General features: G+C 41.1%; 1 protein-coding gene across 1 annotated transcript in view; it reads left to right on the top strand.

The window, feature by feature from the left end:
* The first annotated feature begins 3,891 nt into the window (after positions 1-3,891).
* The window catches only part of LOC129098348 (protein shisa-8-like), a 93,091-nt gene continuing 76,011 nt past the window's right edge, over positions 3,892-20,971 (top strand). The window contains exons 1-2 of the mRNA XM_054607342.1: positions 3,892-3,968; positions 13,217-13,792. Coding sequence (XP_054463317.1) covers positions 3,892-3,968; positions 13,217-13,792 — 653 coding nt within the window. The remainder of the gene's footprint in view (positions 3,969-13,216; positions 13,793-20,971) is intronic.

Genomic DNA, 20,971 nt, shown 5'->3' with positions numbered 1-20,971 from the left:
GTGTTGAGTACATCTTACCAATTCTCATGCAATCTTTCAAATGCATGTTTTGTTGTAAACCTTTTCATCTGTTTCAGGGCTCTATATTGACTCATAAAAGTGGTTGCCAGCAGCTTTTGGTCGCCGGGAACTTATAATATGCTTGGTATTTTTAGTCACCTTATAATTTGAGTAAGTAAAACTCATTGCAATAATATGTCATCTCAAACATGAAAATGGAACATAAAAGGATCAATTCTTTGTAGTTTGTGTTTTGTCTGCTACTTTATAGAATTTGAATCGTAAGTGTTAACAGACAGTTAACATGTCAACCCTCAGTTCCTGGTTAGCAATTATTTTTTTTTATGATGTGAGCTGTTCCCAGTTTGTTTGCTTAAAAATCTGTATCAACTGATGGCAACCAAAGCCCCAGAATGCCATTTCTCACTGCTATGTTGCCAATAGCAACATAGCAACCCTTACTTTAAAGCCCTTTGTTGTATTGTTTTGTCTATTCTGTCTATCTATGTCTATTATTTTATCAATTTTATTGGTGCAATTCATTCCGAGTTTTATCTGTATATTCTGATCCTTTCATGGAAAGTATACGAAGCAGTATGTTTGCATTGCCAGTGAAATAATTATGACTTTTATCAGCATATTTCTTTCATCTTTGGAGATCTTTTCAGATTCTCAGACTAACCATCCTAGCCTGCTCAAACACTCCTGTAGTCCATGTCATCTTAAATGCAATGAATTCCTAATGACTAGTGAAATTACATTTCAGTGTTTGCTCTTTGTGATGTGTGTGTCCACTGAAATCCACTGGGAGATGTGAGGAAAGAGAGTCTGCCAAAAACATCTGCTTTAGGACCCATACGAGTGACAGATGTGGCCTGGGGACATTGTTTTTCACTGGATTTATTTTCAAAAGAGGATATAATCCTTAAGGAAGACCTCAGAGGTAATCACACAAAATACTCTAGATAGTGAATAATTTCAGAGACATTCTTTGTTATTTCCACTTGTACAAGCAAAAGAAAACCTGGATGACCATAAAAAGGCCTGGCGCAGAACTGTGACAGATGAGCTAGCCAAGATCAATTTAACTTGGGGGGGCTCGACATGTTGCCAAGGCTAGGGAATTACGAAGGGACCTCACTGTGGCCTTATGTCCCACAAGGGACATGGAGGATTAAGTAAATTAGGAGTTTTAAGCTTCATTTATGCTTCTGCATTAATGGGTTACACCATCCCTACGGCAGCAACGTTCGACAATTTAACAGCACCACAAACTACATCCTCCAAAATTACCATACAGTGCATAACCCTGCTCTGATCAGGAGCTTTGACGCCAGGGCAATTACTGCTACAATAATGGAACCTGATATGCTGTTGTAGCAGTGCCGTGTAAATGGACTCGTGGCATGTAATCTTACACAACCCCAGGTGAGTGGCTACTGGGGTCAGATTGAAATGTCTCGGGACAGGTGTATTAAAGAGCAGGTAATTTGTGGACACTCAGTGAAGGTTCAGCGTAATGGTGATGCACTGAGCAATGCCTCAAAGTTCAATGGGTTATTCTTAAATTGTCTCTTTTGAATTTTTTTGGGTGGAAAAAAACAATGTATGAGATGTACCATGATTATTTCAATTGGTTTGGAATTGTGTAGCTTGAGGAAGTAACAAATGTAGCTCTCTGTAAGATTTATTTAGATTGATATTGTGCAGAGTCAATGACTGTAAATCAAATCTAATAGTGGAGAACATCTATCTTCCTCTTCCAGGAACAAGGATATTCTCAGTAGCTACAGAACCTCATTTTGATTTAGATTGCTTTTGATTGGTGGAGACAGATTTTGTGATGAACCCATTTCAGAAGAGCTTTGAAATTTTTGAACGGGATAATGAGGTCACTGCAGCGGGCTTTGATGATGGCGAAGAAAACATTTCTGTCGTCGTTCCTAGCTTCTTTGCAAAGTGAGCTCTGAAGGCTAACGAAATTGGAATGTAAAAGAGGAAAGGAGACTACACAATGTAGGAGTTTAATTCGGTTAGACCCAAGGTGGTTTTACTCTAAAACGTCTTCTCTTTTCAAAGCTTACTTACTATATGTGGGAAAAGAGGGGAAAAAAGGGGCAGTTTGTTGTCAACATCAGGGATTTACTGGGACTGCAAAATCACTTGTGGTTCTAATAAATCTGATGCCCACAATGTGCCGCCACGCTGGACTGTTATCATGTGTAGTATCCTGGGTAAGTGCTCCTTTTAAGCCAATAAAAAGAGAAATATCATGGTAGGGTAGCTGAATGTGCTAGACTGGAGGAGTTATAGTTGTGCTCTACCACTATGTGGAGACTACAAGTGGTCTTTATCATTTCTGGACCATAAGAAACAGACATGCTTCTGTTTCTGCTGCTCACTGACACGAGGTGCATGCAAGTTTGGAGCCCAAACATAGCTAATTACACACACGTGGTGACTAAATCAGGACTGTCCAACTGAATTATTAATGGCGGACTTCTCTGAATAAATATTTGAATGGATACAATTAATAATTTTGGCTGATTTTGAATATTTCAGTGCTCAGATTATGAAATCAACCATTAAACATTCTCATAGTTTCACTCCTCTCCAAGGAAGAAAAAAAAAAAGGATTCAGTATCTCAGGCGTTGCCATAAACCTCCTTGACGCAACTTTCCCTTTGAAGAAGTTTAAAGAATCAAACTAAAAGAGGAAGGCTCGACTTTGATACTGCCATCTCAGCATGAACATTTTCGATTAGATCAGGAAAAATATCCTCCCAGAGGCAGTTTGCTTTCCAATATATGTCACGTTTTTACACGCTGTAAAATATATGGGATTTTCTCGAGTTTACAGCCCTGCATGAAAATCTAAAGGTGCTACTGGGCTCTTCGTGGCATGTAGGTAACCGACTGCACATGTTGGAGTGCGTTTTCTGTAAGTGTGATAAGATGATAAATATAGAGTTGGATAAACAGCTCCAGGGAGAAGCAATGTAAGATGTATGGTGATGTCATCAGCGGTACTGGACCATATATGAGTCATCCGCAAGTTTAGCAGCCTCGTGATGAAAACATCAGCCCTAAAATAGGCTAATCCACTGAAATCCACCAATTCAAACTGCGCGCACACACATAAGCACAGACACGTACTTAAACCACAGTGGTGCCTGCATAGATAATTTTAGATAAACTAGGGATAAATAATGGAATACTACATGTGCTAATACATGTGTGAATTATTGACCTTAAGCTGTAAAGTTATCAAACATGTTAATTCAAAGGCTTTACACTCCCATGTGTGCGCGTGCATGCATAGATCACTGAGCTGCAATAAAAGCCTACTGGATTTTACAAATCCGCTTTGTGTCACAAAACTTTAGAAGAAGAGAGAAGGAGCGAGTGAGGGCAAGTTAGTGTCTCTGCAATAACAAGGTCTCCTTACTGCAACTCTATCCAACTCTCATTTTCCGTTTGGATTTTACCATTCCCTCCATTTATATCTCCTTAACATGTCCTGACATCATGGATTATTCAGTGAGGTTTCCAAGCACAGGCCTGGAGCCCAGAGGATCAGGGGGCTCCTGTGTCAGAGCAACAGTGTGAAGTTAACATTATCATTTTTATCGACATTCAAATTTATGTTTACATTTCTAGTTGGAAAGTCAATCAAACAAGGCAAGGCAGGATCTTCAAATGGTTACAAAGAGATACAAAATGACTACGGAGATGCAAAAAGACCACAAAGACAAGCAAATCGACTACAGAGAGACAGACTACAAAAACATACAAAAGGACATTCAGAGTTCCAAAGCGATGCATAACGTTTACAAAGAGATGTAAAATTAGATTAAATAAGAATATAATAAGGTAAAAAAATGACAACAAATGCACCTAAATGTCTACAAAATTTCACAAATCATCACAGAAAGTCTTTTTAGTCTGGGAGTTCTTGCTCTTTCTCAGTTCAGAGAGTTTGGGGGACTTGCACATGTCTGTTCCCAGGGTTCCACTGTCTCATAATTGGACAATGCGTGACATTTATGCACCTCCTTTTTTTTTTTATTTGCTCTTTCCTCCAGCTCCTTTCCTGCCTTATTGTTCCACCACCAACATCCTTTCTTTGCTCACCTTTGGGTAACCTTTCTCTGGTTCGCACAGTCCCTTTCTACATTCCTTCTCTTTCTGAGGACAGATCTCATCTCTGACTGGCTGATTGGGTTACTGCGGCTGTCCCTGTCGACACATGCACACGCACATGCACACACACACACACACACACACACACACACACACACACACACACACACACACACACACACACACACACACACACACACACACACACACACACGTACACACATTGGATGGCTTTGCAGGGGACTGAGACTGCACTAGGATGAAACGGAGACAGACAGCTAATAATGACATGGACCTCCCACTGATGTCGGATAATCTTCTACTGGTGACTGCTGGCTGACTGCTCGACTAGTTATCTGGCCTTGTTCCTCCTTGGTGCTCTGGTTAGCTGATTGGTAGCTCTCTGCCAAATCTTGCTTATATCTGACTGATTTTCATCCGTCCATCATCTATACCCGCTTATCCTGTGCAGGATTGAATGGGGATAGAGCTTTACCAGCACACACGTGAGAGAAGTGAGAGTATGGAAGCATGAGTCGAGTGCTGCAGATGATGGCAAGGAGAGACTTTCTTTGGGAGCGTGATGGATAATGAATGATAACCCTCATTATGCTGTGTCGTCAGGTTCGTTGACAGTTTGGCTGGATTGCTGATGGGTTCAGATGACATTTTTGGTGATAGAGTGAGTGTGTTCTGGGCCATCATTAAACTAAATGGCTGTTTGGATGGCTGACTGACAGGAGTGGATAGGCTGGTTAACAAATGGATAAAAAGGATCATCAATACTTTAAATACATTAGCAGCGGTCATTGATCCACCCTCGGAAGGGCATGTGGGGTAAAATCTCACTGGAGTAGATTACAAAGGAACATAGAAAAAAGAGAGACATGATATGGAAATAGAGGAAACACTATACACTTGATGTAGGATCACTCCAAAGTTATGCTTTCCATAATAAACGGGAAATTTAAGACACACTATAGATCGTTTTCTTCTTATATCTGTCTGACCCACATTGTCTTACAGAGAGGTTAGAGCAGGGCTCTCCTTTCAGAGCGGGCTTTTTTTCTGTCCGACACAAGGAACAGACAGGGTGAGACCTTTGTGTGCTTTCTTTTGATAGAAGAAGAGAGAAAGCTGAGAGGGTTACAGACAAAGAGGGATCGCAGTACAAAAAGTGCCACAGATGGGAATTAGACCCAGCTGGCCCACATGGGGAGGGGGATCCATCTGCAAATGAAACTTTTATTTTTAAGAGAGCTGCGATGATGAGAGCCTCAGAGCAACCTCCAGTGAGACAGCGTTACTTTCAATGACTTTTTTATTTTTATCTTTTAACCTTTGAGATAATATTAAAAAAGAAATCTGTACTTGGCTGGAGTTCTTCATTACCATATATTGTCAGCTAATTTCTACCAAAGATTTATAGGGATTGCAGAAAAACCTATGGGACGTAACTTTCAATGGCCTTATTTTGAAGTAATAGTTTTTGGTCATTTGCTGAGAGTTGGATGAGAGGATTGCTACCACTGTGAAAACTGTCCACTTAAGATAAAGCTACAGCCAATCAGCACCCTCCAGTTATAGTCTCAATCGCTGGTTTCAAGTGTTCTGCAGTACATCATTGTGTTCATTTGGTAAATTATGGTCCCAATTAGAGAAAAAAAGAATATTAACCAGGGTATGTTTAGGGCGTGGCTACCTTGTGATTGAGAGGTCGCTACCACGACGTTGTCCGGTCAGGGGTTGGTGTTTTCATAAGAGCATCAGACTATTATAAATTCTATGCCGTTAAAATCTGTCTTGATCCTCCTCTAGGGAACACAATGTCTTTTGTTTGTGGGTGAGTTTTTGTGCTTAGGGTTGCGTGAAAGTCTTAATTTGTGTGTGTGCCAGCTTGGAATCAATTGCAGGTATAGAATGTCTGACCTTTGCAGTCAAGGACAAGGTTGTGGGAAGGCATCGGCTCTGGACAGGGCTGAACATAGACTCTGTATAAGAAGTGGAGGTAGTGACCATGACGTCACATACTGGGTTGTGGACTGCTGTTTGGAAGCATTGAGTATGGCAATTTGTCCATTATCATCTTTGTTTTTGGGCTTTTCCCATCTTGTTTTTGGTCATTGCCATCTTGACTTTTTGGCTGTTGTCTTGTTGGCTTTTTGGCCGTGGTCATCTTGTTTTTTGGCTATTGCCATCTTTTTTCTTTTGGCCGATGCCATCTTGTTTTTTAACTGTTGCCATCTTGGCTCTTAAGCCGTTTCTATCTTATTTTTTCCAACCAGAACGGACACGAGAGGGTGGAGCCCAGAACAATCGATTGCTGATTAATACAATTTTAGGTGACCAAAATGTTACAATAACCTTTCATAAACTGAATGTTTACTGAGGTAATAAATCAAGTATGAAATAGGGTAATTTTCTCATTGACTTATATACAATCTGACATCTATTTGCCTCCTTGCTGGCTATTAGAAATAATACAACTCAAAGGCACTTCCACAATTGGTTTTACTGGTCAGCCTGCAGGTTGTGCAGTGAATCAAAAATCCATCAACCCTACAAATGTCATCAAACTATAACTTTATCAATGTATTTTCTTTTTTTTCATTTGTTTTCGGTTAGTATCTACTTTATTGCTTTCAGACTTTCTCCTTAATGACTCCATTTTGTTTTCAAGGCCTTTCCATTATTTTGAATTCCTTCATCCTTCCTCTTTCGCTCACTCTGTATTCTCTCATGGCCTTGTCTGAGTTACACTAGCATAACTCAATCCATTTTCTTTGTGCTGATCTCCACCCTGGACAAATCTATACTGAGTGACAGTCAGAGAGTACAGAAGTGATGAGCAGCCATGGCATGCGGATAGAAGGGACATGGAGCGAAACAAAAAAGAGTGGGAGTGACAGGCATGCCGTGGAACAACACATACACTAGAATTTGAGAGACAATGGGAGACAGTTTGATGAGAGCATCGGAAGATGAGGTGAGAGATTGAGACATACTGAGGGAAGGACAAAGTGAAGGTAAAGAGGGGGAAGTGGTTTGAAGTGGCAGCGGAGGCAGCAGGTGACTGAGATGAAGAGGGAGATTGAGGTTGGCTTTGAGGAAACCTAGCGTGCTCATCCTCCCTAAGTTTATTGAAGATGTAATGAAAGAGGAGTGGAGAGGAGAGGAGGTACAAAGAGAAGAGGAAGATGGAAAGAAAGTAGAGGAGAAAAGAAGGGCATGGAACAAAAGAAAGGAGACAAGTACCAGGCAAAGGGGAGAGGTGACAAATGCAAGAAGAGAAGTGGAAAGATTTAGAGCAGAATGTGAAAATCTACTGAATACAGTCACCTTATTTTAGATAAAATACGCTAGAATATGTCAAAATAAATAATACATATGAGGGATGTAAACGAATAGGAATACATTTTCCAGATATGAACAGCATCAGAATCTTTGCAGTAATATCTTCTGAGTCCCCATCCCCCAACTAACCTGTCACCAGATTGTCTAATAAATGTTGCGGCACATCTTCTCAGCAGCCCAGACGCAGGATAAAATAAGGTGGCATTCTACGGATTCCTAGAATGTGGACGATTTTGCATTCGGTTAAAGCAAGTTGCATAAAACCACAGATGTGCTGTTGTACTACAATTATTACGTTTCGTTTTAGCTTAATTATTTAAACACAAACTATGATGTTTTTTCTTACCTTTACTGACTAGTTTTTGTTAAGTTGTTGTGTATTAACACTTGTGAGTATGAGAGGGCATGGTGTGTGCATTTTCAAAGTATGCAATGTGTAAAATAGTATAATTTATGCAAAATTTGTATTATATTTTGGCAGATAAACTTAAACATTTATGTGAAAAGCATGAATTGCAGTAGAAAACAATAAAGCTGGGCTTGGCGATGTGGAGGAAAAACTAAAATCACAATATCTTTTACAAAATACCCATATATCAATATTGTAGGGTTGACAATTAGTGCTTTCACAAAATATTTAGACAATTTAATTTTTGATAAATAGTCATCTGTAATGTGCACATAATGATGAAGTTGATAAAGGGAAATAATAGAACAGCTAGAACAGTATATCTTCCTATCACAATATCGAAATAATACTGATATATTTCCCAGCCCTACTAGAGGACTTCTAATAACTTCTGATGTAGGCCTGCCCACTTTCAGAATATAAATCCTAACAGGTATTTTTCTGACATATGCAGAAGATGGAGATAGAACCTTTTAGGTTACAACCCTAATACTTAGATATCCATATACTATTGCATGAGATGTGCCGGAGAAAGACCATGACAGCAACAGAGTGGAAAATGTGCTATTAGCCAAGCAAAGAGAGAGAGAGCGAGATAGGGGGAGAGAAATGATTTAAGACAGATCACCCATTCGATCTGCGCTCTCTGCCCTCCATCTCTCCCCTAGGACTCCTCCTCTCCATCCATCTCATCCCTCTTTCCTTTCCGTCTTGATTTTCATCCAACACCCTTCGCTCCCCCGTCTCCCTGCCTCTCGGAGCATTGAGAGGCAGCATCCTGCCTTTCTGACGGCAGTAAACCAGTCTTTATTCACCACAACTTTTTTATTTCTATCTCTTAATTAATGACCTGCTTTCCATTAGGGGAAAATGTGCTGAGGACACTTTAATGTCAGACTGCAGGAAGGAGGAGGATTAGCTGATTTGTGGCTCTTCACAAATGAGTGTGAAGTCACGGCAGTGTGTGTCGGCATGCCATGTTTGTGTTCATTTCCTAAGTGTGTACGTGCATTTTTTGACACAACTCCCGATGCACTCTGCCAACAATTTTAAGCGAATTTAGGCCGAGAGGGTTGGATAGAGTACAAACAGCAAGGGAAGACGAGCTGGGGGTACTTACAGCAAAAACAACAACAACAACAAAAAAAGAAAAGGACAGTGTGGCTCAAATGCGTCTGCGGATAGTGTCTGAAAAAAAGATAAAAAGATAAAAAGGAGAGGGTGACAAGCAAATGATAGAAAAGCCTTTAAGCTTTTATGTAAAAGAAGAAAAGTTTGAAAAATGAATATTTAAGATGAATATAATGTTTGCCACTTAAAAACAGAATAAAAGATTAAGCAGCGTTTCCTTTGCTGCTGGTTTTTTTCAGTGTTTTCTAATGAGGTTTGCCCGGTTCATGGTCAGGCCCAGAGGCACTACTTCTCTCTCTTTAAAATCTAGTTCACATTCAATATTATTATCGGGGATTATTCAAAATTCATAACACTTTGATTCTCCATCTCTCACTTCAGTTGATTTCCTGGGAATTTTCTGGGGCCTTGACGGAAGACTATTCCTTCTCTCTTTATATCCAGGTCTAATATGTCTCTTTCCCTCGAAATAGCGTAGCTTTTTCCCTTCCCCTCCTACCTGTCTGCACCTTCTTCCTATCCCCTCTCTTCCTCCTTCTATCCCTCTGTCAGTTCCTATTCCATTTGCTTTCCCCATGTTTCTTAATCCCCCTCCCTTCCCTGCGATAATTCCTATCCTCTTTCCCTCCCCAGCTCCTCTCTGTCAAGCCCTCTCTTTGGCAGCTGCTCCGCTCTCCTCTTCTCTCCTTTCCTGCCTCCCCCTTCCTTTTCTCTTTATCTCACTCTTGCTTCCTACTTCCCTCTTTCTCGCCCTCCATCCACCCCTCCCTTTCTCTCTCTCTCTCTCTCTCTCTCTCTCTCTCTCCTCCTTCCCTAAATCATCCCTTATAGACTGCAGCATCACACATGTTCCAGGCACGCTACCACAAAGACTGGGGTGTGCAAAGGTATTAGTGCGGTAATTACGCACAGGCACGAACGCAACACTCACACACACAGAGATACACACAAAAACATGCATCACCCATGCACACGCACACTGTAAAGGTAAGACAGACTGCAGGTAAACTGAGATGAATGGATATAAAAAAAGGACAGATGACAGGAATGGAGAGAACATGAAGGTAACATGTGTGTTTGATAGTCGGGAGCCCAAAAAAAAGAACGTGGGACAAAACTGGGAGAAGAGTGTCAGTGACACATAATGAGAGACAGAGGAGGAGAGTGAAAGGGAGAGTCAGCAGGCTAGAGCTGCGCTCATTTATGCACAAAAGACATAAGTGTGTGTGTGTGTGTGTGTGTGTGTGTGTGTGTGTGTGTGTGTGTGTGTGTGTGTGTGTGTGTGTGTGTGTGTGTGTGTGAGAGATAGAGAGAGACTGAAAGGGAGGGGAGGAGTGAGTTGGAGAGGGAGGAGTGAAAGAAAGAGCCAGAGAGCGTGTAGTGTACATTGTCATCCAGTCCTGGCAGAGAGCAGCAGTAGTAGCAGCAGCGCGAGCATCACCAGCGGACGGGATAAAAGACGCACTGAGCAGCGAGGAAATAAGGAATACACACTGATGAAGAAGCAACAACAAAGGGAGAGGATGGAATAAAAAAAAAAAGAAAGAAGCATTTTATTGCTTCTCCTTTCTCGTCCCACTTCTGTCTGGAGCATCCCACAAGCAGAGCACCAGTGAAAACACATACATATGATATATATATAAAATTCCTATACATATATATCAAATTATGACTGTTTTCAAAGAAGCTGCAGCCGGACAAGGACTGAATTGACAGCAAAATCCATTGCATCAAAAATTGGGAGATGATATGCTTAAAAACTGTTGAATATTAATGCTTTGAGAATTTTTTTGGTCCGTTTATTTGCTCAGTGGGGGGGGGGGGGGGGGTGAAAGACAAAAAAAAACATAGATGCAAATGGAAAATTTAGGAATAAGACAACTGAGTTGTTGAACAACAAAGAGCTTCTGCTGCAGGCAGTCCTATATTTCCAAACGGGGGCTTCTTTTGAAAGCAGGATTTTTTTTTTTGATCTGCCCTCATTGCCACACGGCTGTTTGGCTGTCGCATCTCCACTTGTCTCTGTCGTCCGAATGGGCTGGGAGAGTATTATTCTGATGAGGCTTTCACAAGTGCGACACTGAAAGTGCAGAGGGCAGTCTGCGAGCTCTCTGACCCCACGCTGGTGTTTCCTCAGCAACGACAAAAGCCCCACCTCGAGCCGAGAGGAAAAGGGGGAGGTAAGTTGTGGGGGAGAGAGAAAGAGGCAAAAAATTATCAAAGAGAGCTTAGAGGGAGATTATGATCAGAGAGTAAACAAAGAGAGATAATCAAAAACTGAGCCAAAAGCAAATCAAGGAAGGAGAGACAAAAAAAAAAACCATCAAAGCCACGATCCATTAAGTGGGACGCTCCACTCTGGTCAAGTCATCCAAGCATCTCTTTTTTTTTTTACAGCTTCTCTTGAGTCGTGGATGCAGCACCGCTAAGACATTACGATCAGAGATTCAGTGTCACAACATCAGCCCCCCCCCCCCAATCCCCCCCCCCTCCCCTCCCACCTCTCTTCTTTTTTCTTCCTCTCCCTTTAGTCTTAGCACTTGTAGGGCAGGACCAAGCGGGCTGACAGACAGAGCACCCAGCTGGTGTCCCGGGTCTGTTGGAGACCCTGGGATCCACACAGAGGAGGAGGGTTCCAGTGGAGTTTTTACGCAGCAGCAGCAGCAGCAGCAACAGGAGCCCCAGCACACAGCGAGGACAAACAGCAATTGGACTCCTTGTGTGTCGCTTAAAAGCTACAGACCGACACTGACAGAGCACTGTCACCAGGGGAATTTGAGCTGTTTGTGAATGTGTCTGTGAGAGAGAGTGTGTGTGTGTGTGTGTGTGTGTGTGTGTGTGTGTGTGTCTGTGTGTGTGTGTGTGTGTGTGTGTGTGTGTGTGTGTGTGTCTCTGTGTGTGTGTGTGTGTGTGTGTGTGTGTGTGTGTGTGTGTGTGTGTGTGTGTGTGTGTGTGTGTGTGAGAGAGAGAGAGAAAATCACGCCTCAGGTGCAAGAGCTTTTGGACTGTAATCATCAAAGGATTTCAGCTTGACTAGAGCCTGGAGCAATGTTTTGAAGAACACTGCACAGCTGTTGTTGTTACCTGTTGGGTTCTTTGGCTAGAAAAAGGAAGGAAATATCCTGCGCAATCTTTCCAAAATAAAATCTCCATATTTAATATCGCTCATAAAGACTGGATCTACACATCTCAAGGAAGGGGGTAACGTTCACCACAGTGGAGCAAGGTGGCAGCGAAAAAGATGCCCACCACAAAGATAAAAAGGCTCCCTTTGAACAGTGACATTGAGAGTAGGGGGATGATAGATGCAAGTTAAGCTCTGAGAGGGACCGACGACTTCCAAAGGAAAACCCTGCACTCTGGTCAGAGTGTTTCCAGGACATCAGAGCTGATTTGACTCCAGCGTTGAGCAATAGAGTTGTTATCCACTCAGGAATATGAGTGCGTCTCTGGAGTAAAAAAGCCTTTCATGTGGGAGCCCGTGACTATCTGCAAGTTTGAGAGGAATCCGCCTGCTTTTTCTGCGAGAGCCGTCAGGAACCAAGAGTTCTCACTTTTCACGGATTATTCAACCGCTCAGCGGGGGAGCTTAGTGCAGGAAATGCCAGAGGCAAGTTCATTTGTAGGTAACACGCCCTCTTAAACAAGATTCCCTCCAAGCCACCGGATTTGGATTTGTCTACAACCGCCTCTGCTGTCTGCTGATGACATATGGCTTTGTGAAAGGTGACATTTGAGTTTTGGAATATTTATCTGCTTTGATAAACACACACCTACACACATACAAACAGCCATGGACTGTGATGTGTCTGTGCAAGAACTTATTCACTCTTGTTGAGATGTGAGATTGTTTTTTTTTTAACTCACTTGTTCCTCTGCTCCTTGATGACAATTTAGTCCTCTGTACCTGTGTGAATTAATAACTCCCACAGCGCTAAGTGAATGCTGTTTTTTTTCTTCCAGGCATGCATATTGTCTAAAACCTCTCTATTCATGGAAATTGCTATCTCAATGATTTCTCATACCTAAATCGCTCACATTTTCAATCAATGACTATAAATTGAAGATCTGGATAAGAAGGATATATAACTCCATTTCTTTGTTTGTTTTTTTAAACCCAGGAGCTTTACTATCATTTAAACTTACACATCGGCATTGAGCCACCACAAGATACTGGAGTAAATCCAAGATGGCCGTCTCCGTGCATCCACTCTTGATTAGCTTCTCCCTGGCCATTCTGCTGGGTTTGACCTCTCTGGGTGGACTGAACTCTTGGCCATCAGGTCAGGTTTCGGCTCAGATCTCTACCAACAACCAGACAACAGAGCCTTCCATGATACCGGAGGCCGCGCTGGCAACCCCAACACCGGACGCAGAGGACAAAACAGCTCCCTCTAATGGTAACCGTTGCTGGGGTTACTATGATGTCATGGGCCAGTGGGACCCGCCTTTCAACTGTAACGCAGGTATCTACCTGTTCTGCTGTGGCTCCTGCTTCTACCGCTTCTGCTGCCAGTTCAAGATCCACAGTTTGGACCAGACTTCCTGTTCCAACTATGACACACCCGTATGGGCAAACACCGGGCGGCCTGCGGAACCCGTCACAGAAGTCCAAGAGGAACCGGACAAGGATCGGACCCACATGATCGTGTATATTATCTGTGGAGTGGTGGCCATCATGGTGTTGGTCGGGATTTTCACCAAGCTCGGGCTGGAGAAGAGTCAGGGAGGACAGACGGACATGACCAACTCAAGGTATGAGCTGAGAAAGGTGGATGCATGGATGATGTTGGGCACAGAAGCGGGAGAGGGTGATGATTCATGTGTAGATGATAGATGTGGTAATGATAAGCAGCGAAATAGATGATGACAATGATAATGATGTTGATGTTGCCAACAGTCATTATGATATTGATGCATTTAGTTTCATAAAATAATCTTGAATTGCTGGCTGGCTTGCTGGATAGGAAAATGAGTCAATCAGCTCATTTAAAAATATATGATAGTGATAGAAGCTTTCTATTTCCATAAATGTCTAAATGTTTATATTAATTCTATACAATACATATGTTTTACATTCTCTAGAATCATGTTTTTCTTTACATCAATAGATTGCTCATTATAATAATATTTTCCAGCTTTACATTGTTGGGATGAGGGAATAAATGAAGAGTTGCAAAGTGTCATTTAGTATCTCTTTTAGCACAGGCTAACGTCCTCCCCACACCTCCAGCCCCTACTCTAAGCTAACGCAGTTTCTCCAATGAGACAGTGCAAACCAACTGTAAATTGTAAGCATCACAGAATAGTCAAATTATTGTACATGATGGCACTTTAGGGCATTACTGATTGAAAATCACACAGAGGGCAAAATTTTCCTACAAATACAACAGTAATCGGACATCTGGCGACGCTGATGCAGAGACCAAACTGATATTGACTCTCCACTAATCTCCTAGTAAGACAATGAACAAACTTCGGCCTTCATTTTCAAAGTAATAGAGCGTGACTGGGATTAGTAAATGTAAATTTCAAAAACTATTACACTGCTTATTAATGAAGAAAAGTACTGAGTAATGCATCACTGTCAGTCACGAACGGAATTAACAGAAAAAACTAATCGGAAACAATCCAAAAATCTGAAATCTCATCTGCATATTCATGTGTTTTTTGCATGTGCATGGCCTCTGTAAATTCCTGCATGTGTCAATGATTCTGCATATGTGTGAGAAGGTCACCAGCTGGTTAATGAATCAAGTGACTGAATCACAGAGGTGACAGTGGGTGTGATGTCTGTATCCATGAGGGAGCAATGGCCAAAGTGATGGAGAACATGAGAGAGAGGACCGGCTAGAGGTCAAGCAGTGGGAGATGGATGTAGATTCCTATGGACTGATGTCAGGGGATAGTAAGGGAGAAGTTTGGGGTAAATTACCGTGCTGTTGTGTGGTGTTTTCTCTGTATCAGTGTAGCCGTTTCACATTGACGGATGATTGATTGCTGTGACACAACTATGACTGTGGCAATGTGTGGCCTCCAGTGAACAATGAGATGGGAGAGGGTGTTTTTTTGGAAGGTTGGTATATTGAGCGGATCTGACTGGAGTGCAGCCAACGGCTAATTCTAGTGCAGAGAACAAGGGTTTGTGTGTGTGTGTGTGTGAGGGGGAGAGGAAGAGGAAGAGATGGAGACAGAGTGTGTGCTTGGTGTGACCGACCAGCCTATCGGGTGTTAAGAGTCGGGCCATGGGGGCTCCTTTAAAACCCTGTCATTACCGGATCTCCTCTCAACCTTCCAGGGGAGGATGAGAAAAAGGAGGAGGATGAGGAAGAGGAGGACAGCGGTGGACATCAGCACTCATTAGTGGTATACTTCACTGAGCCACCCATATAACAATGAAGGCTAGCAGCTCTTGGCACATTTTCTCCCCTGAATCAAACAATCATGTGTGACGCTCTGTACTTGAAAGAAGGAATTGTTTGGGAGATATTTCTGAAATCTGGTGTTCTGTCTTCACCACATGCAGTACATATACTGTTAAAAGATATTCAGCATATATATATATATATAAGTGACATGTGAATGCCTTGAATAAGCAGGGCAGATGTTGTCAAGCGTCCTGCTGTTTGGAACAGGACACTGAAACTCTCCTCACTTGACCTTTTACTTTGACCTTAGAGGATGAAAAAAAAAAAATCCCAGTGAAAATAAAAAAGATAGGTGATTGAAATGCATTATTATTACCAGTCCTCTTTGAAATCAAGATGTTTGTTATGGAGCAATCATGCAGAGAACAATTTATTTGAGAATTAAAAGCGACACATTTGTCACTGAAATTATTTCTGTATTTGCAAATCAGAAATGACCTTCCCCAGTCCTGGCTGAAATGGTGACACACTTTTGTAGTATAAAGAACAACTTTATTGTCAGACCAACACGTTTTGGCTTGAATCCTCATCAGGGTCATAAAACACATCACAAATAACAGTTGAATACGATGGGTGTGAAGAAACTCTTTAAATTGTTAAAAACAAAAATGACAACCAATCTTATACAAAAACATACATATCAGCCATAGGGGCACCGACATATTTATGGGCTGGGTATATGGTCATGTTGCCTCCTGTGAGAAGCTACTTGTGACTATTCATTCTAACAATAAACAGAGGTGGATGGTTTTTCTTTATTAAAAAAAAAGAGCAAAGACGACACTGAAGGCTTTTATCCATGGAGAAGATATCTTTGCTCTTTTCCCGACATTCGGCAAGAGTTTGATTGACACCGAATCAGCACCCTGCTGGCCATTAGAAAGAATGCAAGTTTCATCTGCCTTCTGTCTGCCTTGCAATATTTCATATCCAACATACAAAAGTATTGTGAAAAAAGCTGAATCGTTATGAAAGTGCTTTTTTTATGTACCACCATGGCGTAATCTCAAGGATATGTTTTAACTCATAGGAGTTGACGGATGGAAGGCTCAGTGACAGATAAAACAGAAGAATGGGAGAAGGCTATGTTGGGGAAACAAAGGCATTTACGATTGACTGTGGTGATGTAGTAAAGGAGCCTGTAAAGGAGCCTGTTAAGGGACCGTCCAAGGGAGCATGAATAAGGGAGGGATAGAATGAGTAAGGGAGAAAGTTACAAAAGAGAGAAAGAGGTGCTGATGAGTGAAGGGCTTAGCTGTTGTAATTCAGCTGATTTGCCACTGAGAGCTGTGGATGACTGGTTAGCTTTGTGGCCAGGCTGCATATGTAAACTTTCATGAAAGACATTTTCACTTTGAGGGCTTGTTTTAACAAATTGAGACTACTTTCGACTTCTTTTAGGATGGAACATGACAGTTGTTATTTAAACTGCAGTGGTTTCTGGGTTATTAAATCTTATTTAAAACCTATTTCAAGGTACTTGGAAGTGTTTTCTGACCAGTTGTTGGAAGATTTCATCCTGTTCACTGCTTACAGATTTTTATAGGAGTTTGGTAATCCATATGTGTTCTGTGGGTCTGGGCAAAAACAGCTCTCCCTGAGATATTCTGGGAAAGATTTTTGGGGATTAGGGTGTGGGTAGAGTGAGCAATGTGTTTTCATAACTGATAAATGGTTAGTTATTCCAATCATAATTGTCTTTCAAGACAAAACTTAATTGCCTCAGCACAGTCTCCCTGACAGAAAGAGTGTATTCAGGCTAACACACATCTTAGAGGCAGCACTTTGCACACAAAGTCAGTGAAATAACACAAGTGGAAGCAAACAAAGCAAACAGAGTTGAAAATGTTTTAATTAAGAAAAAAAAGTACCCTAACCTTGAGTTCTATGACTTATTTGTACTGAGACAGAGACAGAAACAGTAAATGAGATGATGTTGCAGGAAAAACAGAAAGAATAGAAGCAGAAGTCATCTGAGTTATAGCTGATTGTTAGTTGTCACCTAAAATGTAAATATCCCAAAAATGCATTCCGTTTTAGATCCCAATTATGAAAAATGAAGTCAGGATTTTGGATAGTGTCACAGTTTCCGTGTAAGAAACAGAAACCTGTTGAGGCCAATATGTGTCCTCGTGTAGACTGGATGAGCCTGGGTCAAATCACAAAAATAAAACAATCTCATTCATTCTCAGCCTGCATACATTTGACAGCGAGACACTTTCACCCAGTTATGAGCGAGAAAGTGTATTGGCTCTTCGTGTAGACCTGTGCGTGTGTGTTTGTGTATCTGCCCTGTGTGTGCACTCAACGAATAAATCCATCCACAAAGCTGTTAAGGTTGTAATGTGCTGAAACCCTGGGTCAGGCAATCACAACAGGCAGCGGTGCAATGATCTATAGCACCAAACACACATGCACACATGTGAATACGCACACACACTAACTGACAGACACACACACACTCATTATAAGAGTACTGCCCCCCCCCACTGCTTCTCCTCCCAAGCGGCTGTTTGTGTTTTTGTTTTGCTCTCAGTCTGTCTGCTGCTGCGTCTGCTGTGTGGAAACTGCCGCAAAGCTAAATTAAAAATGAATCATATCCTTTGATACGTGATTCAGCTGTGGAAATTAATATGCCATATCAAGCTTTATTTTAAGTAATGGCAACTCAGCTCATCATATTATGGACTGCAGCTTCATTGAAGGTGAAGAGGGAATACAGAGGGAGGGAAAACGAAGAGGACTTACACAAGGACCTTTCAAGTAGTAAAAAGGTTAATATTTTCCACAAATGTTTAAAGCTTACACTTTGCATCATTGAGGCAAATTGGTAGAAATCAGCTCAGCTTACATTTCGACAAGTTACCAAAAAGCCCAGAGCAGCAATATCCTGTCCAGAGACCAACATGTAATCTGTAGCTGTATTAATCAGTTCATGTGCAATTAAGGTGTTGGCCAATAAATATTTGGCACATACACCTTTCATAAAATGTAAGTATAAAAAATACCCACAGCTACTGGTGCATTAAGCAATTCAAAAACAATAAAACAACACTTAACTGCCAAATTAATAAATAATCTAAATGCTAGGCATGAATTAATGCCAGTGTTGGAAGCACTAAATAAGCACAGGCTCTCTTATGCACAATCAAAAAACACATACAACCACCATACATCATACAAAATTATTTCTTACTTAAGGAACAGTATCAATATTACACTGTGAAAAAACTCCATAACAAGTAAAAGTCTGACATTTTAAACCTTACCTACCTAAAACGTAAAAGTATGTAAGTATTTCAAGCAATTTACACTTAAAGTATCAAAAGTAAAAGTAGTGACTGTGCAGTCAAATTTTTTACTATTACTTATGATGTTTTGGATTACTGGTGCATTAGACATATGTCTAAAGAAATAAGAAAAACCCTTCTGTTATATGAGGCAGAGATCGGGACCAGAGTAACTAAAGGCACCTGGATCTAATCCTGGGTTTAGCAAGAAGACCTCTGCCTAATTACCTGAAAGGCCTGATCGGGTTTTAATCTGAGAGCAAGTCAGAAATGTACTTAGGAGCCAAACCATTAAGTGCTTTATAGACTATTAGCAGGATTTTGTAAGTGATTCTGTATTTTGCCGGAAGCCAATGAACAATTTGAGTACCAGAGTAATATGTTCAAATTGTTATGTATGTTTTAGGACTCTGTCATTTGAATGAGTTAGAGCCATAGACATTTAAAATTGTTATTTTAAAAGTAAAACGTGCAATATTTGCCTCTGAGATAGTAGTAGAAGTATAAAGTTGAATGAAATAGAAATACTGACATAAAGTAAAAGTACCTCAAGGCCAGTACTTGAGTAAATTTAGTTTTTCTTTTCACCACGGTATATAGGTCAGTCTGTCTCGATGGTGATGCCTGTTGGTAATCAATGTAAACAAAATTATTTAATACAGCATACCGTTGCATGTTGACAGAGAAAACTACTGTGCTTAAATAGAGGAACTCTTATGAATTAATATAACTAATCCTGCAAATAATACTGCCCATGTGTTATGCACTTACAAGTGCTGACGGAAGGATTACTCATAACAAGCATTGTATGTGTTACCTTAGTGGTGTCCTTGTTAACAAAGCTGATCATGTCTAGAATGTCACAGGGATTTTGGCGACACATTACGCGGCTAAATTGCCTCTTGTGTTTTTGTTGCAGGGAACAAGTGACCACTTGATACCTAAATCTATTAATTCAGAAATATGCATCCTGATACACACACACACACACACACACACACACACACACACACACACACACACACACACACACACACACACACACACACACACACACGCACACAGACACACACTAACTCCCCTTAATAGCATTCTACCACTTATTATAAGTTATTCCACTGAAAAGCCATGTGTTCAAGGGCACAGGCGATTGAATGACCCACTGGGGATCCACACAAGCATTTCCACCGGCCATTCTATTCCTCTACTGTATTGTGTTACATCAACAGCGCTTTCTATTTCCTTTATTGTTCAGCCGCAGTGGTGCTCTCCATCATCGCCTGTGACAGGTGTTTAGAGCCAAGAGATAAACATGTGCACACGGCTCTGCTTTCCTGAAACTGTTGCAGCATGAATCTAGCCTTTTATAGCGAAGTGTGCAGTCCAAATTAGGTTTTCCGTATGGAGGCCTGTGGGGTGGAATGAACCGATGATGTGAGGTTTAGTTGCTTTTTCTTTGAAACCAAAAGTTTTCAGGTACCACAAATGAAAAGAAATCAATTAAAATCTCAAATGGAAAATAAAGCAAATGACAAGAAACAGATCAAACAATTCTTGAAAATGACTTCACAATGAAACTTGTTGGAGCTATTTCTATTCTCACCTTGCAATTAAAAGAGCTAATGTTTTTCTTTTTGACTAAAGCAGAAAGGCTTGTTAAACTCACCTCCTCCTCCTCCTCCTCCTCCTCCTCCTCCTCCTCCTCCTCCTCCTCCTCCTCCTCCTCCTCCTCCATGCTTAATCTGGACCCAAAATAACCTCTTTCAGGGTGTGGCAGCATAAAACACAAACTTTGACTCTACCAAAGTTCACTCAAATAAACAAGAAATTATTGTTATTAACATCTGTGCAGGATTATGGAAGAATAGTGAATATATAGTCAACCTATGCTTTTTTTTTTGTTGTGTTAACATTTTATTCCTGACTTTACTTTATGCTTTCCTTTGCCAGTATCTCTGCTCTCCAATTAAGGCCAGAGTGATCTTTAGCAGTTGTACTGTAGAAGGGATTAAATATACACAGTTATTTTCAGCACTATAACACACTCTTTGCTCTTAGCCAACTGATGGCTTTAATGCACAAGCCTGAAGTTTTCTTTGACGAATCTTACTTGTTTTAACTTCTTCATCTGAATAAAGGGTTTAACCGATTAAACAGCAAAGTTGAGGTTACCTGCTCAGAGAAGCAGCGCTGCACCGGAGAATGACATTTCAGTG

This window comes from Anoplopoma fimbria, chromosome 11 (genome assembly GCF_027596085.1).
Source record: "Anoplopoma fimbria isolate UVic2021 breed Golden Eagle Sablefish chromosome 11, Afim_UVic_2022, whole genome shotgun sequence".
Lineage (NCBI taxonomy): Eukaryota > Metazoa > Chordata > Actinopteri > Perciformes > Anoplopomatidae > Anoplopoma > Anoplopoma fimbria.
The sequence above is the reverse complement of the archived record's forward strand: the minus strand, read 5'-3'. Positions and strand labels throughout refer to the sequence as shown.